The following is a 26,426-nucleotide window of genomic DNA, read 5'->3' as shown; positions in this document are numbered from 1 at the left end:
AACCCTGGAGCCCCATTGTTGGAATTTCTGTGCCCACAGACCTGAATCTCAACTAGACTGTGAGGTAGAAGCTGGGTGAAGTCATCAGGAGAGAATCCCAGTACACTCTGTGGGGTGGGTAATGGAGAGCTTTCAGGAACCTCCATCCCTCCAAAGAACCAGGCTGAGGTGTGTTTAGCATGAAGTCCCGTAGGGTCCCCAGCTCTTCCTGTGACCAGGGTCTTTCTCTCCTGAGTCTTCTAAATGCACATGAAACAGTTTCTTGTCTCTGACCCTGTCCCTTGTTTAAAAAATAATTTCACTGGAAATTTGTTTAAAATGGCGAGGAAGACTTCATTCAACATTACTGCATTTGGGTCAAGACTATTTCTATAGAAAAGAAAGATTGAATTCAATTCTGAATACAACAGGGCCGCCTGTAGGTTGATAGCCAATGGGCAGGAGGAAGAAGAGGATGGAACTTTTTAGGTATCAAGGGTGAGGGAAGAGAAACTCGATTGGATATCAAAACTGGCTTCGCAGGATTCTTGCCAATACTGGGCATTGCTGGCCAAGGACAAGGTCTATCCAAGAAGGGGGCTCTGAGGAGCCTTTCTAAAGTTGGTCAAGAAAGTCGGCCTTCTCCTGCCCCAGTCTAGCTCTTTCTAGTGCTGGGAATAGCTCCCTGCATTTCTGGTTCCCTCCCCACATTCCCAAAGACGACTTTTCCTCTTCAACTCAAGTATCATCTTCAATTATTTGTTAACGCTACATTTCAAACCGCTGCAGTGTTTTAACTGTTTATCATGTTCCCACAGAGCAATAAATGGTTTTTTTAAAAGAAGACTTATTTGGGGACGAGGAGCAGCGCAGGGGATGTGGCTGTGGTGGCGGCAGCAGCAGCCGAACAATAAAGCTCCTGAAACCAACCTGGGTCAACCACAATGGCAAACCGATGTTTTCAGTTGATATTCACCCTGACGGGACTAAGTTCACAACTGGAGGACAAGGACAGGATTCTGGGGAGGTTGTGGTCTGGAATATGTCTCCAGTCCTCCAGGAGGATGAAAATATTCCCAAGATGCTTTGCCAGATGGACAGTCACTTAGGTATTACACAGGGGCCCGTTGCAGGCTTGGCGTGTTGGCAGCGTGCCCAAGCTTCGCACGTGGGTCTAACTAGAAAGACAAGGCCCGTGCGGCGGTAAGTGCCCTCGGCCTGCTGTCTGAAGGCGCAGATGTCGGCTGCACACCTGGGTGAGTTATTCGGCCGAAGACTCGGCCTGCCCGCAGAACCGTCTTTGGACAGTCGGCAGCATGTGTGAACCGTGTGCGGTGGTCAAACAGTGGGATGGATTTAGCTTCTGGCGGAGATGACAAACTGATTATGGTGTGGACACGGGCTACGTACTTCATCCAGTGGTGAGCTCGCCAATGTGCAGCAGTGGCGCTGTGTCTCCATCCTCCGGAGTCACTCAGGCGATGTGATGGATGTAGCGTGGTCTCCCCGTGACACCTGGCTGGCCTCATGCAGTGTGGATATAACACTGTCGCCATTTGGGACACTGTGAAATTCCCAGAAATTCTAGCTACTCTGAGAGGTCATTCTGGTTTGGTGAAAGGGGTGACTTGGGACCCTGTTGGTAAATACATTGCCTCTCAAGCTGATGACCGCAGCCTGAAGGTGTGGAGGACGCTAGACTGGCAGTTAGAGACCAGCATCACCAAGCCTATTGACGAGCATGGAGGGACAATTCATGTGTTGCGGCTCAGCTGGTCACCTGACAGGCATTACTTGGTGTCTGCCCACGCCATGAACAGCTCCGGCCCCACTGCCCAGATCATTGAAGGAGGGCTGGAAGACCAACATGCACTTCGCTGGGCACTAGAAAGCTGTGACTCTTGTGAATTAAACCCTAAAATCTTCAAAAAGAAGCAGAAGAATGGGAGTTCTGCAAAGCCCAGCTGCCTGTACTGCTGCTGTGCTGCTGGCAGCAAGGACCGCTTGCTCTCTGTCTGGCTCACGTGTTTCAAATGGCCACTGGTTGTCATCCATGAGCTGCTTGACAAATCCATCATGGACATTTCCTGGACTGTGAATGGGCTGGGCATCCTGGTGTGCTCCATGGACTGTTCTGTAGCATTCCTCTTCTCCCAGGATGAGCTCGGAGACCCACTGAGCAAGGAGAAGAGCCGCATCTAGCAGTCCACCTATAGCAAAAGCCTGGCCATCATGACCGAGGCCCAGCTCTCCACAGCTGTCACTGAGAACCCTGAGATGCTCAGCTACCAGCGGAGGCAGCAACAGCAGCAGCTGGATCAGAAGAGTGCCACAGCCAGAGACAGACTCAGCTGCCTCGGTTGCAGGTGTCGTCAACGGGGAGAGTCTGGAAGACATCAGGAAGAACCTTTTGAAAAAACAAGTTGAGACTGGGACAGCAGACGGTCGGAGAAGAATCACACTGTTCTGCATAGCACAGCTGGCACTGGGGACTTCTCCACGGCGTTCTTTAACAGCATCCCGCTTTCAGGCTCCCTGGTGGGCACCATGCTGCCCTCTCACAGCAGTTCACAGCTCCTGCCACTGGACTCCAGTACCCCCAACTCCTTCGGCGCCTCCAAGCCTTGCACAGAGCGTGTGGTAGTCGCCAGCGCCAGGCCTGCAGGCGATTCTGTCAGTGAGGACAGTGTAAACACTACCTCTAGTCCTGCTGCATTGTCACCCCCCATGTTAATGACCCCGTTCCAGATTGAGCCCATGAAAGCGTTTGACTCCCGATTCACATAGTGGTCCAGAGCCATGCCAGGTGCTCCTGCCTTGACCAGTGTGACTCCCGCAACTGTGGAAAGGTTAAAAGAGCAGAACCTTGTGAAACAGCTGAGGCCTCGGGATCTCCTGGAGAGCAGCAGTGACAGTGATGGAAAGGTCCTGTAGGCCAAGAGAAAACTGGAGCTCGAGGTAGAGCCAGTAGAGAAGAAAGGGCGTCCTTGAAAGGACTCCCGCCTTATGCCTGTGTGTCTGTCCAGTCTCCGGCTGCCCTGACTGCTGGGAAGGAGGCCATGTGTCTGTCTGCACCAACACTTGCACTGAAGCTGCCGATTCCAGGCCCCCAGAGAGCATTCACCCTCCAGGTGAGCTCCGACCCCTCCGTGTACATGGAGGTGGGGAAGGAAGTGATGCCATGGGGGGTGTGAAGCTGAGCTGCCTGAAGTGCAACCGGGAAGGGAAGGAATGGGAGACAGTGCTCACCAGCCGGATCCTCACTGCTGCTGGCAGCTGTGACATGGTGTGTGTTGCCTGTGAAAAGAGGATGCTGTCAGTGTTCTCCACCGTCCCATCCTCCTGCCATCCCCAATCTCCACTTTGCATTGTACAGGCTCCTACATCATGGCTCTCACTGCTGTGGCCACACTCTGTCTGGGATGGTCACAGGCAGGTGGTTGTGGTGAAAGAAGAGTCTCTACACTCCATCTTGGCAGGAAGTGACATGATGGCATCACAGATCTTGCCGACGCAGCATGGAATCCCAGTGATGAACCTGTCTGATGGGAAGGCATACTGTTTTAATCCGTCACTTTCTACATGGAACCTGCTTTCTGACAAGCAGGACTCCCTGGCCCAGTGTGTGGGATTTAGGAGCAGCCTGCCACCCCAGGACACCGTGCTGTGCTCAGGACCGTTAGCCGTATCCAGGGCTGCGCTTGCAACTCAGGAAGGCATACTGCCCGGCTCTTCTCCGTGCCTCATGTGGTGCAGCAGGAGACCACCCTGGCCTACCTAGAGAACCAGGTTGCAGCAGCACTCACCCTGCAGTCCAGCCATTAGTACCGCCATTGGCTCCTCCTCTATGCATGGTACCTCGTGAACGAAGGGTTTGAATACCGAATCTGAGAAATGTGCAAGGACTTACTGGGTCCGGTTCACTACTGCACTGGAAGCCAGTGGGAATCCACAGTAGAGAGTCTGCAGAAGAGGGAGCTGCTGAAGGAGCTGCTGCCAGTCATCGGGCAGAATCTCCATTTCCATTCTTCACCGAGTGTCAGAAACAGCTCAATATCCTGAGGGACAAGTAGCCTGCCCCAGCCTGTCCCAGCTGCAGCAAGCGCAGGGCCGCATTCTCACCATCAACAAAGCCCAGGGCCACCTCTCACCTGGCCAGACTGCAGTGGGAGGAGGAGACACTGGCAGGAGATGTGCTGTCCTGCACCAGAATCAGCCCAGCTCCTCGGGTGGACGTGCCCTGTGTCCTGGGTCTGATGTTTCCTCAGAAAGGGGCAACTTGTCCCTCCCTCCAGGACCTCCATGCAGAGCTGGGGCTGGGGCTCTGTCTTGCTATCCTGGGGCCAGTGAGGGACTCCCAGGCCTGCCGTCTCCAGCATGGCCCCAGGGTAGTCACTAGCCCCTGCTGCTAGTGACTGTGCTGCTTTAGCTATGACAAATGAGCCATTTGTGAGAGCAAGAATCCAAAAACGTTGGGTATTATGCAGTCAGCAGACTGACCTGAGACCTGTATAAAGGAAAAGCTGTTTCAACACATGGACTATGTTTGTACTAGAATTTGCTAACTTGTAATATGGAATTTTCCTTTTGGCCAATAATCAGGATTTCCCTATAAGTCACTTGGACATCGGTCACTTGTAGGAAATTTAAACTCTTACTATGACAGCTACACTGAAAAATAATTGTACTGAAATTAACTTGTCTATCTTCGTTTGGTTTTAAGTTTTAAATGTTTGTAAAAGGAGACTGTTTTGGGGGAGAATGGGGCAAAGGAGTGGGCAATTTCTTTTGTAAGTGTAAAATAAATGAACACGCATTGGATACCAAAAAAAAAAAAGATTTTTTTTGGTGAGTATTTTACATGAGAAAAAAGCAGTAAATATCCACCTGAAACTACATTGTATAGACTCCTTGTGCCTAGTAAATTATTTTGAGCATTTTTTCATGTGCTTATTGGCCATTTGTCTGTTTTCATGTACAAATGTCTATTTAAGTCCTTTTCCCCATTTTTAATTTTTAATTGGGATAAAAAAACAACAAAAAATTTACCATCTTAGTTATTTCTAAGTGTCAGACGTGTCAACTATATTCACTTTGTTCTGCAACTGATATCTTGATTTTTTTCATCCTGCAAAACTGAAACTCTGTAGCCATTGCACAACAGCTCCTCATTTTTCCTTTCCCCATCTGCTGGAAACTACCATTACGTTTTCTCTCTATGAATTTGCTTGACTCATCTAAGAGGAATCTTACAGTATTTGTCTTTTTTGTGACTGGCTGGTTACACTTAGCATAATGGCCTTAAGAATCGTTCATGCTGTAGCATGTGAGAGGATGTCCTGTTAAAAAGCTGAATACTATTCTAGTGTATCAATTGCCACAAGAAGGGGGAAAGAATCCTATTGATTATTAGATCTGTCATAAAGAACATCAATCTGTCCATCATTCTAGTGACCCCTTAGTGACCTGTATTGAATTTCACTAACATTGCAAATCCAACCACCTGTACAAGTTATGTAATTTGATCATTTTATAGGATTAAGCTTCCTCATTTACCCTTAACTGCTGTTGCCTGCCTCATATTCTTAAATTGGTGGCCTCCCAATTGGGCCCCCTGAAATATGGAATTGGCCATTCCTCATAAACCATTCACTAGGACTTGCCTAACATATGCATAAAGAATTTTTGGGAGTAACATATGCATAAAGAATTTTTGGGAGTAACATATGCATAAAGAATTTTTTTATGAATGACTATTAAGAACATGTAGTAACATAACTAACCCCTGGCTTATTAAGGGGAGTATATCTTATGCAGAAAATCACAGATGGAAGAAATTTCTGAACTTCTATGAAGTATATTTACTTTTGTGAATGGGACACCTCAGTATGGACCTCCAAATGTTTACATATCAGGGTAACAGGAGGACGGTATGGGTTGGGATATAGACTACTCTGTTATCAATGCATAATCTGAAACCAATCACTGGAGTAATCACTGGGCGGCTCCCCTCCTGCCACATCAGAAAACTGGGCAAAACACCCCCTCAGGACTCCCTGGTGATCTTCAACTTTCCTATGCTGTTCCTGTCATCCAAAGAATCCTTCCCTCAGGTGGAGTTTGAGCTAATGAATTCATTCGAAATCTGTCCATCACCATTGGTAACCTTGCACACACTACTGTAAAGGCCATTGCTGCACAGAAGCACTCTTTAGCTTCTCTTGCCAGAGTAGTTTTTGATAACAGAACTGCCCTTTGATTATCTATTAGCTGAGCAAAGTGGCGTCTGTTCCTGTTGCTAGTACTGCATGCTGTACTTGGATAAACTCCTCTGGGGAAGTTGAGACACACATATAACAAGAGACCAAGCCACATGACTACAACCAATCTCATCCAGTCCCACATGGTCATTTGATTTATCCAGTTGGTTGCCTCTAAGTCTAGGTTTATGGCTTAAAACCATCATGCAAATTGGAGCTGTCCTATTGCTGTTCTTTTTACCTTGTATTTTCCTTTTTAAACTGTGTACCTCTTGTCAATCAAATTTTTGCAGAAACACCACTCCTAACAAAATGATGTTAGCCCTTCATCTTGAAATTACAGCCAAGGCCTACAGAACAGACAAAATGAAACTTAATGACAAAATGCAGCATACTATGCCGGAGAGCTTCTTATTCTGGCCTCCTTATTGCTCAAGATGACTTAAAGGGTCTTAACACTGACCTCCAGCTGTTGATGTCCTTCCCCCGATGTGGGACAAGACTAACTAACATGATTAATCCATCCTGGCACTGAGGGTCACTTAAAACCTGACTATTGGCTTATTAACCCACAATGCTACTGGGGAAAGATCTTAATCAAAAGCAGGAGATGTGAAAGTTGCAGATATCAGGATGAAATCACTCTTGTAAGACCCCTAAAACAAACAAACAAACAAACTGATGGTGAGAAGGCCTCATGCTTGTATGTCTGAAGATAAGGACTCTTTTTTTTTTTTTTTTTTGTCTTTTTCGTGACCGGTGCTCAGCCGGTGAGTGCACTGGCCATTCCTATGTAGGATCCGAGTGCGCTGCGGGCTCGGCCCTAGATAAGGACTATCTCAAAGACTTTCTAGTTCTTTTTTTGGCAGCTGGCCAGTACAGGGATTAGAAGCCTTGACCTCAGTGTCATAACATTGTGCTTTAACCAAACAAGCTAACCGGCCAGCCCTCAAGGACTTTCTAAGTAAACACACAAGAAAATCCTTCTTTAGGACTACAATTTAGATTAGTTGCTTTTGAAAGAACACTTGCCAGTAACAGCGTCGCCACCCATGAACTCATGGAAGCTCCAGGTTGAGCTTCTGGAACCAATGACTGTTTCCAAGCAGCTTATGGCAACTTTGCCTTTTTGCCAAATAAAAACTTCCCCTTGACCTCCCCTCTTCAGGTGCATCTGTGGCTTGCTGTAGTATGTTATCTCCGATTACAATCATTTTTGCTTACTCCTGAATAAACTCATTATATGAGGACATACTTTTCTCTGATGTCCCTTTTTCTTTAGCTTGACAATGCTACAACGTGGATGTCCTTTGAAAAACCTGTTCTAAATGAAAAGAGTCATTCACAAACACCACATAAGACACGATTCTATTAATATGAAAGTCTAGAATAGGAGAATCTGTAGAGGTGGAAAGTAGGGTACCGCTTACCTAGGGCTGGAGTTTGGGGGAGGAAGATTGTAGAGTAGAGGATTGAGAGATAAAGGGTACAAAAGATTCCTTGTGAGGTGATGAAAATTAACTGTGGTAAATAATTGCACATATATGTAAATATACTAAAACCCACTAAATTGTACATGGTATGCATATCTTCATAGAGCTGTTTAAATAAATATATTGGTTAGTAAATTTGATCCAATCTGTTAAGAGTATCAAGAATTTTCATGTTCATTTTACATTTACATAACCTATTATTGTTTTCCTAATACATATCAGTGAAAATAGGAATTCAATTGCCTTACAGATATCATAGCCTATTACAGCTCAAAGTGTTCTAGGTGTGCAAAGACTGATAAACAAGCAAAAAGCCTCTTGCTGTGTATAATGTACACCAGACAATTTTAACAAACAAGTCTTTTTTTTTTTTGTCGTTTTTCGTGACCTGCACTCAGCCAGTGAGTGCACCGGTCAGTCCTATATAGGATCCGAACCCGCTGCGGAAGCGTCGCCGCGCTCCCAGCGCAGCACTCTACCAAGTGCGCCGTGGGGCTCGGCCTTTAACGAACAAGTCTTAAAGGTTTTAAAACGCCTGGGAAGATTCCTGAGCCCAGTTCAGGGCTGCGGGGTTCAGACTTCCCAAGAGCTCTGCACAAGGGGGTCGCTCCACGTGGAAACCGAGCCTGGAATTCCCTGCGCACACCTGTGCCATATCCACTCCGGACTGGGAACAAGTTCCTCTTAAGCGCAAATGTCCCAGGCCAGGACAGACTCCAGGGTTTGTGGACATCTGGCTGTGTAAGCCACGTGACCTCTGGCAACTACGTCACGCAGACTGAAGGGGGCGGGACCTTAGAAACTGTCCAATCAGACGCGCCGCCGGAAGGGGTGTAGAAGAGCCGCCGCGAAGGCTCGTGGACGTCGCTTCCGCTTCTCGTGCAGGGTCAGCGCCAGTCACGTGTCTGTAACGGGCGGAGCTGTGCCTCGTGCGGCGCCTGTCCCGCTGTAACGGTCACGGGCCTTGGGAGCCGTTGGGAGGACGCGAAGACATCTGGAAGCCAAGAGATGGTGAGCGTCGGGCGGGCGTCCCTAGACGGGGAGCGGGGCCGGTTGGAACTGGTCGGAGCTGGCCGCGGGACCCGGGCCGCGCCGCGCTCCGACCCGTCGGCCCCCTCTGGCCGCAGGGTGGGGCGGGGCCGGCGACTGGGACCCCAGGCGTCCCGACCCTGCGGCGGCGACCTCGGCCCAGCCCGGAGCCCTCTCTGGGCAACCCTGCGTGTCCCCGAAGTGCGCGGTGATGGCGGGTTCCTCGACTCTGGCTGTGGGGCTCGAGCGAGGGAGGTCCTCTGCCTCTCTTTTGTCCTCAGGATTCACCCGTTTTCCCGAGTCTTCCAAGTGTCTGGGAAGCAGCGTCTCAAATCCACGACGCTGTCCTTCCCGCTTAGCTCTTCCTAGGGAGGACGATAAATCCCTAAATTTCCAGATCTCTCACCACATTTCCCACATGCCGACTTCCCCTCTCCAGTTCATCACAGCATTATCACCTGTTCATCTGTTGTGCATTTCAAACAGATGCAGTACTTTTTATCATGATTATTATTGATTATGCATGTTTTTGGTGCATAAAGCTGACCATCCCTACTTGTGCCCAAGAAGTGATGGTTAGATCAATATGAACAGCATACCCATTACCACAAATTGCAATTATTAAAAATATGGAATGCTTCACGAATTTGCATGTCACCCTTGCGCAGGGGTCCTGCTAATCTTGTATCATTCCAATTTAGTATATGCTGCCGAAAGGAGCACGGACACTGTATTTTTAGTGTAGTTTCTCCACAGTGCCATAGACTGTTCTTTTTTAAAAATTTATTTATTTTTTTGTTTGGGGATTTTAACATGAGAGGAAAGTAGCGAATAACCACCTGGAACCATTTTGTCTAAAATTCCTGTGCCTTTTCACCCAGTATTTTTCTTGGGCATAGACATCCTATGGGAATTCCTTTGGGTTGTGGGTTTCTGTTTGGGACCTTTCCTGGGTGATTCAGCCCAGTTTAAGGTCAGCACTCCCCCTCCCAGGGTTTGTCACCTTGAAACGATTTGTTCACTTAATTGATCCTGTTTTGTAAAAAAGGTAAACAGTATTTAATCAATACAGTTTGAAACAGAGTAGAATATATTTCCAAAGAGGCAAGAAAAACGTGAATTTCAGGAAAAAGAAAAGTTACTCAAGGCCTACATTCTATTTGTTAAAAATTCTTCTTTATATTTTTCCTTCTCCTGGCCATATACAGTAAGTTTCTGAACTCTGTTCTTTTGTTTTGCTTGATTTCAAATGGAAATCCAGCGCCTAGACTTGAAAAACCTACAAGTATTTAAACATGGGAAATTGTTTACAAAGCAATTTGATGATATGGATATAATAATTAACTGACATCCTCATTTTCTGAAAGAAACAGTTCTGGGTTTTCTTGAGTTAGCCAACGTGCCTTAGAATTTTCTTTTCATAAAGAAAATTTGGTTTGAGTGATTTTGCTGGATTCTTCAAACACTGGGTTTGTGTTATTGAAAATATCAGTGGAGGGCCGGCCCGTGGCTCACTCGGTAGAGTGCAGTGCTGATAACACCAAGGCCACGGGTTCGGATCCTATATAGGGATGGCCGGTTTGCTCACTGGCTGAGTGTGGTGCTGACAACACCAAGCCAAGGGTTGAGATCCCCTTACCGGTCATCTTTTTTTTAAAAAAAAAAAAAGAAAAGAAAAAGAAAATATCAGTGGAGGTCTAAAGCCACTTACTGGGGGGCAGATGCCTGAGGCCAGTGACTGCAAGTTAAGGGCACCATTGAGCCTGCCAAGGGAAGTCATTGAAAGCCCATTTGCTTCTCCTGTGGAGCTTCTCTTTTAGGCGTCCTGCCTGCTCACTGCCACCGGGGAAGGAGCCCACTGCCATAAGAGAAGCTTCAGAGCTCTGGAAAGCTGGGGACATGCCTGCATATGTGATTGGTTGGGGATGGGGAGGAATGAGTTCTTGGGCTTCTTGTAGACATGGATTTGAATCTTCTATCCATGGAACTGGTACACCTAGAGTGTTTTTGAATATGTTGAGAAGGTCTGTGACGGTCTGGATTTCTGTCTTGGAAAAATGTTTATTATGTGGGAGTTCATTTGGGTCAGAATCTTAATCTGAATCCAGCTGAGAGTTCCCTCACTTGTGAAAATTGAAGTGATCATTTTCCTGTCACTAGAAGGGAGGAGGGTGTGTGGAGCTCCCAGGTCCATTCCTGTAGTTGCTCCTTCTAGAATTGTATTTAGATACCACAAAATAAACCATGGAAAAGGGGAGCAGGAGAACAAAAGAAAAATGTAATAAAAAATTTGACTGAATTGGTAATGCAGAGTAACTAAAACTATTTACACAACAACAACAAAAAAATAACTTTGTGGTTTTGTTTCCCTACAAGATAGGTTCTGAATTAATATCTGCTGTAATGTACTAATTAACAAACTGTCATGAATCAACACAGCAATCAAATTACAGCTATCTGTGGGTATCCCATTCAGTTTAAGCAAGGTATGCCCTATAGTCTTGGGGGGGTGGGAAGGGAATATAAATAAAATATGAATATGTCTTCCTTTAACCATCGGAAGTATTGTCTTGCCGAAATTTCCCTTGGTTGTAGCACCCATTGCCCAAAAATATCCCATAAGGAGCAGGGTAAATCTAAATAAGAAATAATTTGAATTAAGTCTTTGGCACTTACAGAGTGGCTTGATAAAATAGAATCTCATGGAACTTATTCTCCAGTTTCTAGTTAATATGGCCCAATATAAATTGCAAAGGGCCTTGAAGGATTGAAAAGATTAGATTAACTGAGTGGACAGCTGTGGGGAGATTGTATACTTTATGGATGACATCGCCCCATGTGTACATGATGGAGCTCAGTGGAGAGTTTTTGCTTTTCGTCAGTTAATTGGGATGTCCCTAATAAAGGAATGGATTCAAGGGTCAGCACAATGACCAAACATCAGGCAGTCATCTTAGCACTAGTTAAAAGTTGGTCCCAGCAACCAAGCACATTGCCAGTGCCGTGGGGCCCGCCCACAGTCCTGAGGCATTGAGCTGGGGATCAGACCCCCTCCCACAACCAGGCACACCACCATTGCCACCATCAACTAGGTAAGAAGCATGCCAAAAACATCACCTCCATGTGGGTGGCCCACCATAGCCGCCACAATAACCGTGGCTGCCATGAAAGTGGCTAGATGCCACAACCACAGTGCAGATGGTCTGCTAGCCACTGGAGTGCACTGACACAAGGAGAGTCACCATAAGAGACCAAAGAGGAGGATGTCTCTCTCCACAAAGCTCATTCCAGAGTGACAGAAGAAGCATCTGCTCTACGTTAATATTGGGGGAACTGAACACACCTCTCAGCATTGGACAGATCATTTAGGCAGCAAATCAACAGACTAACCATTACTCTTTCAGAAGGAGAGAAGTAATCTAGGGTAATTAGAAGGGAATGGGGAGAGATTGGACAAGGGGCATAAAGAATAAATACAATTTGTAACAATATATAAGCTAGTAATATTGATTTGATCAACATATGTCAATGTTGAACCCCAAGAATATGTATAATCAATTATGATTCAATAAAAAATTTTAAAAATTAAAAAATTAAAATTAAAAAAGATAAAAGTTGGCCCATCTGCACATGTTTGCAGACATTTGGGTAATTGTGTAAGAGTTTGCCATTTGTGGTAAAATACTTCTGGGCATCTCTTATAACACAGATACCCAACATGTAGATTAAGATAGTGCATGTCTCTACATATATTAAGTCCACAGTACAAGGATGCTCTTTATCCATGTCCAAGTTTCAGACATTACTGATGGTAACCAAGGGCCTCATTTTATTTCTCATAATATGCAGTGCTGGACTCCTAAACAAGGCGTTGGATGGAACTTTCTCCTCCCTTCCCAGTCTCAGGCTGCAGACCTCATAGAGCACCCTAATGGCTTACTAAAAGAAGTTCACATCACTTGAATGAAATAAGACATATTTCAATGATTAGCTGTTCTTCATGGGTGAATTGTCATGAATCTGTCTTCATGTTTTTTTTTTTTTCTAATAGGCTATTTTTATTTAGAGTAGATTTAAGTTTACAGAAAATTTGATCAGTATGTGCAGAGTGTTCCCAGATCACCTCTCTGTCTCCACACATTTGCCCTGTTGGTTATATCTTGTGTTACTATGGTACATTTGTTACAGTTGATGAGCCAGTATTGATGCATTGAAGCCTACAATTTACATTAGGGTGACTCTGTATTGTACGTTCAATGGGTTTTGACAAATGTTTAATAACATGTGTCCATTATTTCTGTATCATGTAGAATAGTTTCACTGCCCTATAAATCTCCTACAGTTCATCTATTCATTCATTCCTGCTTCCCACCCTGAAATTCCTGGCATCCCAAGATCTTTTCAGTGTCCCATAGTTTTGTCTTTTCAGAATGTGTTACAGTTGGAATTAAGTGTATGTAGCCTTTTCAGGTTGGCTTCTTTCACTCAGCAATGTACTTTTAAGGTTCCTCCATATCTTTCTATGGCTTCATACCTCATTTTTTTTTTTATCGCTCAACAACATTTCATCATATGGGTGTACCATAGATTGCTTATTCATTCACCTATGAGGTTGTCTTGGTTCAGTCTGCGTTTTAGCAATTATGAATAAAGCTCCTATAAACATTCACATTTAGGTTTTTGTGTGAACATAGGTTTTCAGCTTTTTTCAGTAAATACCATGGAGTGTGATTTCTAGATCCAGTGTTAAGAGTATGTGTAGTGTTGTAAGAAACTATATTCCAAAGTAGAGGTAGCATTTTCCATTCCTGCCAGTAGAAGTTAGGGTTCTTGTTGCTCAACATCTTTGCCATCACTTGGTGTTTTCAGAATTTTGAATTTTGGACATTCTAATAAGGATTTGCTTATTCTTTTATTTGCAACTCCCAAATGGCATATTTCCCGTTCCTGATTTTATCTAGAAAGCATCTAGTTTCTCACCGTTAAGTATAACCTTAGCTGCAGGTTTCTTGATGTTCTTTAACATGAAGAAATTTCCCTCTATTTCCAGTTTGCTCTCATGAATGCATGCTGGATTTTGCCAAGTCCTTTTTAGTTTTTACTTTTTCTTGCTTTCATATCTGATATTGGTAATTTCTGTCTTGCCTTTTTTCTTAGTGTTCCTAGATGTTTATCACTTTTATTGCATTTTATAAGAACCAGCTTTTGATTTTGTTTTTTAATCTCGAATTCCTGCAACTTCATTGATTTTTCTCTAATTTTATTATCTCTTTTAGTGTACTTACTTTGGCTCACTTTTCTTTTTCTTGTTTTCTGAGGTACATGCATAGATTATTGATTATAGATCTTTTTCATAGGTATTCAGTGCTATAAATATCTATGAACTGCTTTTGCTGCATTTCACAAATTTTGATAAGTTTTATTTTTATTTAGTTCAAAATAATTTTTATTTCTCTTGTGACTTTTGTGATCTTGTGTTATTTGGAAGTGTGTTATATAATAATTATAGATTTGGGTGGTTTTCTAACTACCTTTCTGTCATTGATGTCTAGATTAATAACCCCATGCTCTGAGAATATACTTTGTATAATTTCCCTTTTTTCAAATTTGTTTTGGTATGTTTTATGTCCCAGTATGTGGTATATGTTGATGAATGTTGCATATGGACTTGAGAAGAATGTGTATTCTGCTATTCTTGGGTAAAGTATTTCATAGATTTTAATTAAATACAATTGTTTGGTGGTGCTGTTCAGTTCAGCTATGTCCTTGATTTTCTGCTTCCTGGATCTCTTTTTTTTGTTTGTTTAGTTTTTTGTTTTTGTGCTTTTTGGTTTTTTGGGTGTTTTTTTTTTTTTTTTGGTTTCCAACCAGTACAAAGTACAAAGTAACTTGCTATGTCTCTTAATTACTGGTAGAGGGATGTTGAAATCTCCACATATAATAGTGGATTCATTTATTTATTTTTGCAGTTCTCTCAATTGTTGCTGCATGTATTTTGCCACTCTCGTTATGCAAATACACACGAAGGTCTTCTTGGAATGTGGAGCCCTTTCTTGTTATGTAGTGCCCATCTATATCTCTGTGATTTTTTCCTTTCTCTGAATTCTACTTTGTGTGATCTTAATATAGCTATGCCATGTTTCTTTTGATTTGTGTTAGTGTTCCATATATTTCTTTATGCCTTTACTTTTAATATCTGTGTGTCTTTGTATTTAACCTGAGTTTCTTTTAGATAATACATTAGGTTTGTTTTTTGTTTTGTTTTGTTTAAATTCATTGTAACAGTTTGGGTCTCACTATAGTATTTGGACCTTTGACATTTAAAGTGGTTATTTCTATAGTTGGATTAATATCTACCATATTTCGACTATGTTCTATTTGTTGTACTTGTTTTTTGTTTGTTTTCCTTTTGTTTTTTGTCTTTCACTTCTGCTTTCTCTGGCTTTAACTGAGCATTTTACCTGGAGATGAAGTGTTCTAAAGTATATTATTCATTCTCAGTCTTACAGTGAGCCTGTGGCCCTGGGTGTGGTCTTCTGTGGTATAAGAAAGATACTTGGCCTTTTGCTCCAGTTTCTATCACAGATCTGTCAAAATCGTTTGAATTTCCTATTAGATAAGGGTGATAGAAGTGTCTTTTTTTGTAATGGAATAATTCTTGGTGGGTGCCTTGATAGCTTTAAGATGGGGGGTTGATTCTCAGAAAGACAAAGACTTGATGAGAGGATTGGAACTTTCAGCTTCAATGTCCAACCTCTGGGGATAGTATAGGGACTAGGGATTTAGTGATGTAATGAATCACGCCTAACTGATAAAACCTCAATTATACTCCAAAATGAAGGGGTTCTGGTGTTTCTGGCTTTTTGTTCAATGGGTGGAGTACTTAGAAGGTCTCAGAAGCTCTGTGTTCTCATACCTATACTTTGCCCTATGTGTATGTTCCACATGGTTGTTGCTGAGAAGTGTTGTTTGTAACTAACTGGTAATACTGAGGAAAGCATTCTCCCGAGTTCTGAGAATCATTCTAGTGAATTATTGATCATGCAGGTGTGTCATGCAAACCTTGTATTTGTAGTCAACCAGGCAGAAAGGTGGGTAGCCTGGGCACCCCACTTTGGTTCACATTTGAAGTGGGAGCAGTCTCATGGGACTGAGCCCACAATCTGTGGACTCTGACGCTAACTTTGGGCACTTAGTGTTAGAGATGAATCAAGCTATAGGACACCTACCTGGAGTCAGAGAATTGGACAAGTGGTGTTGGAAAAGACACCACTTCCTTGGTTGTCAGAAGTGGGAAGAAAACAGCTATCAGCATCTCCCTTGCTTCTTATCGCCCTTCTCCACTTAGGTGGACAGGAAGGCTAGAGAGGACTAACTTTGGGCATTGCTGTGAGGAAAATGGAGTTAATTTAGTCAGGCCCGCTCACCTCCTATCCGGCTGGGTATGATTCAGCACATCCGTTGTAAACAAGTTATGTAAGAGTAGTGTTAGTGTGTGTGTGTGCCCATGTTCCTCTGGGCTGGTTGCCACTATTGTTGTGTACTTTCGTTATGGAAGGCAGCGGCTCTAACTGCTGGCCAGTGGAGCTCACATCTGGAATAAAGCATGTCCACTTTGCCAGCAGCTACTCAGTTTTTCTTCCACTTACCTGGCTCAGGACCTACACAGGACTGGGTAGTGGGGTCTGTGACCCAGCCTGACAATTGGCATAGTTGGCAGGATTCCAAACAGGTAAGGGAGCCACTGGCCCCTTGGGAGGGGGAGGAAATGTGGCTATCCTCAAGTATGTGGTACCGGGCGGCTACTTTCCTGTTGGCTGGGGTCTGGCTGTTGCTCAATGTACTACGAGTCAGCATGGACCAGGTACTCCATGAAGCAGTATGGCTTCACGATTTGCAGCAGAAAGCAGACTTATGGGAAGCATGGGTACTTGTTCTGGAGGCTGAAGTACAGCAACAGGTCACTCCTGCTTCTGACACTGAGGACAATGACAAATCCAAAGGTGAGTTGGGGGAGATTGGGCATCTGCTGGCATGACCTGTTGTCTTTCAGAAACTAAAGCATGAACAGCCCACAGGACGAGGTGGGCAACCAGTAGGCAATCCACGAGTGTCCCAGTTCACTGCTTCTGTCCCCTACACTCAAGCTGGGTTGTTGGACTTGGGGAAACAGTTTCACCAGAAACAGGGTGAACCCCTAGCTGCTTGGCTTTTGCTGCTGGTGGATGGCATAATGTGCTCTGGTGAGGAGATGGAAAAGTTGGCTTCCATCACCACGCACCCATCCCTGTGGTAGCAGCTACAGAATAGCCACAGATACGCACTGGGATAGGATGGCCTCTCCTTGATAGAATGGGTGAATGCGGCTGTCTGGACTGTATGGACGAACACCGGAGAGCTGCCCGAAACTGTGAGTAGGTGGCAAACATATGCCGAGCCAGTTCAAATAATTTGGGAGCTAGGGACGTGGCAGTCCATGTTTAATGTGAACACCTGTGGCCCGGATGATGAACGTTTTACCGGCAGCCCAAGAGGCATGGTGCTTCAAAATGCTCCGTCAGCGTCTTTTGGGTCACTGATGGCCATATTGGCCCCATATGTTGGTTGCCCTACACATGAAGTGATGACCATGATAGCCAGTCTGGGCGAGACAGAGGAGAGGAGACAAACAAAGGGAGTCCGAAAAGTGGTGAAGACCAAGTCCTCAAGAAATGCTGAGTGTTGCCCTGAAGGGACTGAGCTAGATCAGCCACATGCAGATGTGGCTTGACTTGCTTACTGCAGGAGTTGATAGCAAAAAAATCGACTGGCAGCCAAATGCAGTCTTGTTCGCCTTGTGGCCACAATTGTGCCCCAAATAGCATTATACCAAACTTCCAAAAGAGACAAATGATAAAGTATGCCTGGTGTATTTGAAGGATTTTATGGCTACTTCCATGGAGGCGGATGAGCTGTTCTTTTTTGGCTAGGGACCAGGCCGAGGTGCTCGTCTTTTGGGGACAGACAAGGACCGGAGGCCTCATGTTGAACTGGCAATACATTGGTCAGGGATAAATGTACAGTGTGTATTGGCATTGGTGGACACCGGCACGGAATGTAGCCTGATGCATGGCAACCCAGATGAATTTCCGGGGGCCACAGTGAATGTTGATGATTATGGAGGACAGACTATTACAATCAAAGCTGTGTCTTTGCTGCTGGGCATTGGATGATTGCCCCCTCATGTATATACTGTGTGTGTATCCCCAGTAGCTGAATACGTCTTGGCTATAGATGTTCTTTATTGGCTACACCTGCAAATGACAGTTGGAGAATTCTGGCTGTGGATAAGGACAATAAAGCCTGTGTTGGGGGGACATGCTAAACATGACCCACAGGTATTTTCCAAGCCAAAATGTGCAGTTAGTGTGAAACAGTATCGCCTGCCAGGAGGACGCGTGGAGATTGGTGCCAGTATATTGGAGTTAGAAATTAGAAAAGGTTCGCATCATTTGTCCCACACATAGTCCCTTTAATACCCCAGAATGACCACTGAAAAAGCCTGATGGGACCTGGATGATGATTGTGGACTATTGGGAATTGAACAAAGTAGTGCCTCCTTTGCATGCATCCATGCCTTTGGTTCACAACTTAATAGATCAGCTGATGACTCAGCTGGAAACTTACCATTATGTACTGGACCTTGCAAATGCTTTTTTCTCTATCCTGATCTTGGCTGATCAATTTGCCTTCACCTGGGACTGAGGGCACTGGACTTTTCAGGTGTTACTCCAAGGCTACCTGCATAGCCCAACCATCTGTCATGGTTTAGTGGCTGGGGACCTAGCTAAATGGAGAAGGCACAGCATGGTTACCATGTTTCATTATATATATGATGTCTTACTAACCTCTGATTCTCTTGCAGATTTAACCAAGGCGGCTCCAACACTGCTAGGTCTTTTGGAACAATATGAGTGAGGCCATATATAAGGGTCTTACCCTTTGGATTTCTACTTGGAAATATCAGCAGTGGGTGGTAGGCCACCGACCCCTGTGGGGACAAGCCATATTGCGAGAGTTATGGGAATTGGGCCACAAGAAGGAGGTAACTCTTTACCATGTCACAGGACACTTCCCCTTATGCAGTCTGGGCAATGATGAAGCTGATGAGCTGGATAAGGTAAGATGGCTGGAGAGAGCTCCAGCCGTTGATGTAGCCCAATGTTTACATCGATGGATGCAGCATGCTGGCAGCCAAACCATGTGGATGGCTGTGCAAAGGTGGCCCCTACCCATAAAATGAGAAGATATAATAAACTCATGTCACATTTGTATGGTATGCACTCAAGAGAGTCCACACCCCTGGCAGATGTCGTACACCAATGGGCAAATAACCTGTGGAAGGGTGCCCCTGACTTGAAGGCAAGTGGATTTTGTGGGACCACTGTCCAGATCAGAGAATTTCAGGTATATCTTTACAGCCATTGATACAGCTACAAGACTCCTGTTTTTAAGGCCCTGCAAGGCCCTAGACCAGGCAAGCACTATTAAGGCATTGAACAGCCTTATGGCTGTTCAGTCAGCCCCTAGTCACAGAAAGTGATAATGGAACCCATTTTACTGGATATGAAGTTCAGAAGTGGGCTTCTCAGTTGTCCATTCAGTGGAAGTTACATGTGCTGTATCATCCCCAGGCAGCGGAAATGACTGAATGGTACAGTGGTTTTCTGAAAAAGGGACTAAGGCTCTCCACCCAACCCCCATCCCTGAAGGAGTGGACACTGCAGTTATGGCCCACAGGATCTCAAATGAGAGACCCAGCAAGGGCAGGCCCTCTCCAGTGGAGGCTCTGTTGCATAGAGCTGTAGCACCTGTTCCTGCAGCTATTCCTTCCAGGATGGTAAGCTGGCATGTGTTCTGCCAGAAGGAGAACTCCCTGTATTGTGCCAATAACCTTTTTATCTTTTCGCCCACTGTATTGTGGCTGCAGACACCAGGGTCAACTAGACACGTACATAGTTCGTGTAGCCAATGTGTCTTCTGCTTGCTGAATATGCACCAAGTTTCCTACTAATGTGGCCGCAGGATTCCCATGGAAAATCACCCTAATGCCAACTACTAACCGGACATGTGTATGGGTGGGGTTTTCGTGGCTAATAGTTGAAAGGATATAACTACTGGGACAAGCCTCAAGGTGTATAGAATGTACAGTAGGTACGGAGGTTATGTGAATACAAGAGCCAGCCATCTTCACTAAGGGAACACTGTGGAAGATTCTGAATGTGTGGATTGTATGGCGAGAGACCCTGAAGGGGTGGAGTGTGAGGAAAATGGAGTTAGTTTAGTCAGGCCTTCTCGCCTCACATCTGGCTGGGTATGATTCAGCACATCCGTTGTAAAGTTACATAAGAGTAGTTTTAGTGTGCATGTGTGCTCATGTACCCCTTGGCTAGTTGCCACTATTGTTGTGTACTTTCAGTATAGAAGGCAGCGGTTCTGAACCCGTGGCTGGTGGAGCTCACGTCTGGAATAAAGCATGTCCACTCTGTCAGCAGCTACTCGGTTTTTCTTTCACTTACCTGGCTCAGGACCTGCACAGGACTGGGTAGTGTGGTCTGTGACCCAGCCCAGCAATTGTCTCCCCAATGGGTCAGTTAGGCTTGAAAAAATCCTAGTGATTAGACTCTGTTGAAGTAGATTGATTTGATGACAAGCCTTGTTAAGAGGAACAGGATATTGGGGGCCTAATTCAAAATTGCTACTTTTCATGCCTTTCTTTCCAGTTTTGCAGTCATTGGTTTGCCCCATGACCTCAATGCTCTGATGGACCTATGAAGATTTTGATTTTAAGTTTGTTTGCTGTTTTCTTGTGAGGGTAGGAAAGATGACATCTAAGCCCCTTACATACCAAACCAGAAACTATTCATCGCTGACATCATTTTTTGATGTTTGGTTGCAGATTAGACTTCTCAACCCTCCTTCTTCCATCGGTGACCCACATCAAACCAGGATGGTCCTAAAAGCCTGGGATCACTCTCCTTCATTCCTGACAAGGGATTCAGTCCACCCAAGCCCATTCCCTTGTGCATGAAATCTCACCCTACCTTCCACCCAATTTAAATAAAAATCCCAGGCCAGGCACCTTTGCTTGCTCTCTCAAGCCTTTTAATACCTGCCTGAGAGGTCTTTCCTGCTCTTCCCAGAGACCTCAATTATAGAAATTAACTCTTCCATACCATGTTAGTATGTGTGTTGTGTCATCTGCCTTGACATCTGAACCAATTCTTGGGTGACAGGTCCACCTTCCTCTACAGATGACTATAACAGTGATACAAACAGCAAGATGATGGATATATTGTAATGCACTTCACTTAATTGTTCTACTCGTATATCCTTCAGATATTTTCATATCAGTTCATGTCACCCTTCATAAGATTGTACATTAATGTAACCAATTCTTACTAGATTATACTGTCACATTACAGGACAGATGAACATACATCAATTATATGTTTTTTAAGTGTTTAATTTTTAAAATTTTTATCATGAAATATTCTCACAAAAGAATGAAAAGAAAGTTTTGTGGTATGATTTCCTAATAATTACAATATAAACATCTTTGGAGTCATCATCAGGCTGTATACTGGGTCTTAGGCTGTGGTTAGAGACCCTCATGTCCGTTGACCAATTCTTGTCATTCCCTCAAGATGACTGTGTCTTCTTAATTCTTTCATTATTCAGATTTGCCCTATTTGAACTTCCAATAAATGAGTATTAGTGGAATTACAGTGAAAAGGTTTGCCTTTAGTGGTTTCTTTGCTTCGGGATGTTTCACACATGCTGGTGTCTGATGATTCTGGTCATCCAATTCACACATCAGTTCAAGTTGTTAAAGAGTTTGGGCTTTTTAGAGTTTATTTTTGCCCTTGTGGAAAATCCTCTTTCTGTCATTTTTGTATCAGTCTGCAAGGGCTGTTGCATGATAAATACTCAGGACATTAGACAAAAATTGCTGGGCTGTAGATTGTGATTGAGTTCACATTTACGGGACATAGCAAGGAAGTGCATTGATTGACTTTTCCTCTTTTTTTGTGTAACTATTTGTTCATGATGGTTATCACCACTTGGGATTATCTAATTGACTAAGTTTTGTTCTTCTGATCAGTGTGAACTGGGATCTACTTGACATCTTATTTGGCTATTTCTTTTTTATTAAAGAGATGGAACTTTTCTTATACATGATCTTTCAACTTCTGTTTAATATGTTTTTATTATTTTCTCCCTTTTTAATCATGTGTTTATTCATTGTTACTCTGGACATAAATCCCTTTAAATTGCATGTATTGCAGATATTTTTCATCCACTTTGTTGTCATTTGCCTCCTTTCATTTTAATTTATTTGAATCTCTCAGTCTCTTCCTTTGTGGCTTACACTTTTTCTTATGTGAGAAAATTCTTCATGTTTTTACATAAGAAAAAAAAATTTGCCTGTGTCTTTTGAAGTGTTCTGGTTTTGTCTTTTATTTATAAATTGACCATAAACTGATTGTTGTCCATGGAATAGAAAGGAGTACGCTGCATTTTCACCATGTTCTTCAGAAGACTTTGACCATGGTTATACATTCATTATTTTCATTAGGTTTAGAGAAGTACTTTTTTGGAATTTTAAAAGGGGACATCTTGGGGAAAGTGAATTTTTTCTAAGAATATGTGCCGTCTCTCCCCTTGTTCCATTTTGCTTTAACATTATACAATGTAATGTCGCCTATTGGCTGATAAGGAATCATTTGTTCCTGAAATTGGAGAAAGGATTCTCTATTTTTTGGAAGAAGGCACTGCTGAATCCTTTAAATATTTTATAATCATGGTCAATTTCACCATCAAGCTATTGTGGAACTCAATGAAATCTTTTGGAATTTGCAACTGTTAACCTGTTGTTTGAGTTCAGCAAGGCCCAGGGTACACTGCCATGGGTCTATCAGAAAGGGTTTCTCTGAAATCTTTTCTTCTCAGTATTTGTATGTACATATGAGGGTACTCCAAAACGTTTTTGGAGTTAAAAGATGTGAATCTTTCCATAAACTTTTGAAGAACACTTGCCTGCTAAAACTAGGTGGAAACCTTCCCTGAGGCTTAGAACTATAGGAATTTTTTTGAAGATCTCAGACTTCTTCCTCATGCCTAAGATCTATCTCCCCAGTTACTTTATAACCCAATGAAATGGGTCAGAGAGAAAAAGGAAATACAGAGTCTGTGATTAATACTACACAAGCAGGTTAAAATTAATACATTAAAAATTGCAGAGCAAGTTTTTCATTCATCCAGGTAAATCTGACTACTTCTGATGGCCTGGAGTCCTTCACAAAAATATGGTCATTTGGACCTTGCTATGAGTTGGATTTCTACAGGCCTCAGGACTTTATGCTTGGTGAAAGGAATTGAAGAAAATGCTGTCACTCCTTCAGTGTTTATTTGTTCACTGAATCTCATCTAAGTTTTACCCTGTGCCTCATACAGTGCTGCCTAATGTCAATAATAAGGGAGGAAATGGAAGGAATTTCTCACAAGGAATGATGGTCTTAAAAATTTGTGCCATTTTTATAGTATATTTGTCATTTCCCCAAGGTAAACTGGAATCCTCCATTAGATGGCAATAAGACTTGTAGTGCTCACAGTAAAAATGTAGAGATCAGTTCCTAGTTTTCATGGTGCTGTTAAATTTGTGAGGAAGTGAGCATGGAGAGAGTTCTCATTCTGATGACCGTATTTATTTATCATAAAACAGGTGTTTGCAGACTACGGAATTGTATGTGAACTTTTCTGAATTGAGTATACATCCCTGTGTTTTCTTCTCACTATTTCTCATTTAAACACGTTTGGGATGTTTTTAGGACTCAGTGGCCTTTGAGGATGTGGCTGTCAACTTCACCCTGGAGGAGTGGGCTATGCTGGATCCTTCCCAGAAGAAACTCTACAAAGATGTCATGGGGGAAATCCGTACATACTTGGCTTCTGTAGGTAAGGATGACACATTCCTTCCCTTAGTCAATTAGAGAAAATGTGTTTCTTATCATCAATGCTGTTCCACAATTTGGATGGTGGAAATAATACTTTGGTGACTAAATCAGGCATGGTCACAGCTCATATTGAACATAAAATCTAATATTTTTGTATAATTTGTAACAATTTATGATGATTTTATTGGTCCTACATTTTAGGAAAAAGATGGGAAGATCAGAACATTGAACATCAGTACAAAAATCACAGCAGAAATATAAGGTAATTTGTATTCAGAAGAGAGAGCATTGTCCCATGGGAGAATCTTAATATGTCAAAGAATTTAAAAAGTAAGGAAACTGAACAAGCCCAATCTTAAATTTATTTATTTGTAGAAAACGTTTGCCAAAAATGTATATTGAAATGTGACAAAGATGTTCAGTGTTTGCAAAATAGGAAACTTAAGAGACTGCGTGTATGAATATCACTGTTTTCAATAGCTGTAGTGAAAGGTTCTTACAGAGCAATCACTTTCAAAAACTCAAGCATAGCAGAAAATCTACAGTTTCACTGATACTAGGAAAAATGTAAGTCCAATATATATCAATGAATGTGAAGGTGTTAATAGTGTGGTTCTCATTTTTTTTAGAGCAATCATATTGTAGAGAAATTCAATGAAAATAAAGAAAGTTATCACTGTGGAGAAGCTTTCAGTCATATTCCAAATCTTAATCTAAACAAGAAAAATCCTTTTGTAGTAAAACCATGTGAATGTAGTTAGTGTGGTAAAGTTTCTTAATCTTAAGTCATATTCCAATCTTAATCTAATTTTGTAGTAAAATCAGGTGAATGTACTTAGTGTGGTAAAGTCTTCATGTGTCACTCATTTCTTAACAGGCACATCTTATCTCACACCAGACCCAAACCACATGAGAATCAGGAATATGGAGAGAAACCATATAAACACCAGCAGTGTGGGAAAGCCTTCTGTTATCTCCACTCCTATCAAATTCATGAAAGGACTCTCACTGGAGAGAAATGGAATGAACGTAAAGAATGGGGTACATCCTTTATTTCTCTGGCAAGTGTTCAAAGACACATGATAACACACACTGGAGATAGACCTCATAAATGTAAAATATGTGGAAAAGGCTTTGACTGTGCCAGTTCATGTAAAAGTCATGAACATATCCACTCTGGAGAGAAACTCTATGAATGTAAGCAATGTGGCAAAGCCTTCAGTCATTCTTGTTCTCTTAGAGTGCATGAAAGAACTCACACTGCGGAGAAGCCCTATGAATGTAAACGCTGTGGTAGAGCCTTCGTTTACTCTGGTCACTTTCGAGAACATGAAAGAACTCACACTGGAGAGAAGCCCTATGAATGTAAACAATGTGGTAAAACCTTCGGGTGGCACAGTTCCTTTCGAGTACATGAAAGAAATCACACTGGAGAGAAGGCCTATGAATGTAAACATTGTGGTAAAGCCTTCAGTTGTTCCTCTTCCTGTCGAAAACATGAACGAACTCATACTGGAGAGAAGCCCCACGAATGTGAACACTGTGGTAGAGCCTTTAGTTGTTCTGGCTCTCTTGTAGTACATAAAAGAACTCACACTGGGGAGAAGCCCTATGAATGTACACACTGTGGTAGAGCCTTTAATAATTTCTCTTCCTTTCAGAAACATGAACGAACTCACACAGGAGAGAAGCCCTATGAGTGCACACAGTGTGGTAGAGCCTTTAATAATTCCTCTTCCTGTCAGAAACATGAACGAACTCACACAGGAGAGAAGCCCTATGAGTGCACACAGTGTGGTAGAGCCTTCAGTTCTTCTTGTTCTCTTGTAGTACATAAAAGAACTCACACTGGGGAGAAGCCCTATGAATGTACACACTGTGGTAGAGCCTTCAGCCATTGCAGTTCATTTCGAAGACATGAAAGGACTCACACTGGAGAGAAACCCTATGAACGTAAGCAGTGGTAAAGCTTTCATTTGTTCCAGTTTATTTCAAAAGCATAAAAGAATTCATTCTGGATAAAAATGATGAAGTAAGGAATGTGGAAAAGTCTTCAGTTGGCTCATATACTGACAACAAATGCACACTGGACTGAAATTTCATTAGTTTTCAAAATGCAAGATAGTTTAAAATTTTCACAAATTTTTCAAAGTCATGTGAAAACACACTGCAGTGAAATCCCATAAATGTCAGTAGTGTGGAAAGCCTAATGAAAATTAATTCATGTATAATACTCTAGAAATTTTGCAACGTGAAAGAAATGTGAAAGTAATTACTATATTTATCCATGCCTTATATCTTAATGTGAATCTAAGAAACATCGAGTTGAAACAGTTCTGTATGTACTCTTAAGCCAATAGTACATGAGTTTAATAGTTTTATTTTTTGGTCAGTTAATAAAAATCTTTCCCTTTTCAATTTGAAATGTGTTGTATGTGTGGGAAATTGAAATATATTGTTTATATGCAGGTAGGTTTAATTTTTATATACATTAATTGTTCATTGAGCAATATACCGTTGAAAAAGAGTCTTTGTTAATTGCTGAGATTTTTCTATTGGCCAATATGGCAGGTAGTATATTCCACCTTTATTTCTTATGGGAAAAAGAACATTTAAAAAATATCAGACAAAAAGATTGTTATTCCATTTTCACTGCTAATAAATAGTTG

The 26,426-nt window shown here is 42.9% G+C and overlaps 1 protein-coding gene and 2 pseudogenes across 1 annotated transcript; 2 read left to right on the top strand and 1 right to left on the bottom strand.

Annotated features, from left to right (window-relative positions):
- Positions 1 to 805: 805 nt before the first annotated feature.
- LOC134387600 (protein HIRA-like) lies at positions 806 to 4,052 on the top strand (annotated as a pseudogene).
- A 5,332-nt stretch (positions 4,053 to 9,384) lies between these two features.
- On the bottom strand, positions 9,385 to 9,482 carry LOC134389794 (U6 spliceosomal RNA; annotated as a pseudogene).
- A 7,631-nt stretch (positions 9,483 to 17,113) lies between these two features.
- LOC134387599 (zinc finger protein 14-like) lies at positions 17,114 to 25,724 on the top strand. The gene is made up of 6 exons (XM_063110024.1): positions 17,114 to 17,175; positions 18,887 to 18,920; positions 23,632 to 23,758; positions 23,959 to 24,019; positions 24,442 to 24,450; positions 24,998 to 25,724. Exons 1-6 carry the CDS (start codon positions 17,114 to 17,116, stop codon positions 25,722 to 25,724), a joined length of 1,020 nt encoding a protein of 339 aa, XP_062966094.1.
- Positions 25,725 to 26,426: the final 702 nt, after the last annotated feature.

The sequence above is a fragment of the Cynocephalus volans genome, chromosome 10, assembly GCF_027409185.1.
Source record: "Cynocephalus volans isolate mCynVol1 chromosome 10, mCynVol1.pri, whole genome shotgun sequence".
Lineage (NCBI taxonomy): Eukaryota > Metazoa > Chordata > Mammalia > Dermoptera > Cynocephalidae > Cynocephalus > Cynocephalus volans.
The sequence above is the reverse complement of the archived record's forward strand: the minus strand, read 5'-3'. Positions and strand labels throughout refer to the sequence as shown.

Bases quoted from the DNA above. Each gene is read 5' to 3' on its own strand.
- LOC134387599 (XM_063110024.1), top strand. From the start codon at position 17,114: ATGGGTGAATGCGGCTGTCTGGACTGTATGGACGAACACCGGAGAGCT. The intron at 18,921-23,631 runs GTAAGATGGCTG...GGATGTTTTTAG, and splicing joins AAGCTGATGAGCTGGATAAG to GACTCAGTGGCCTTTGAGGA. The intron at 23,759-23,958 runs GTAAGGATGACA...CCTACATTTTAG, and splicing joins TACATACTTGGCTTCTGTAG to GAAAAAGATGGGAAGATCAG.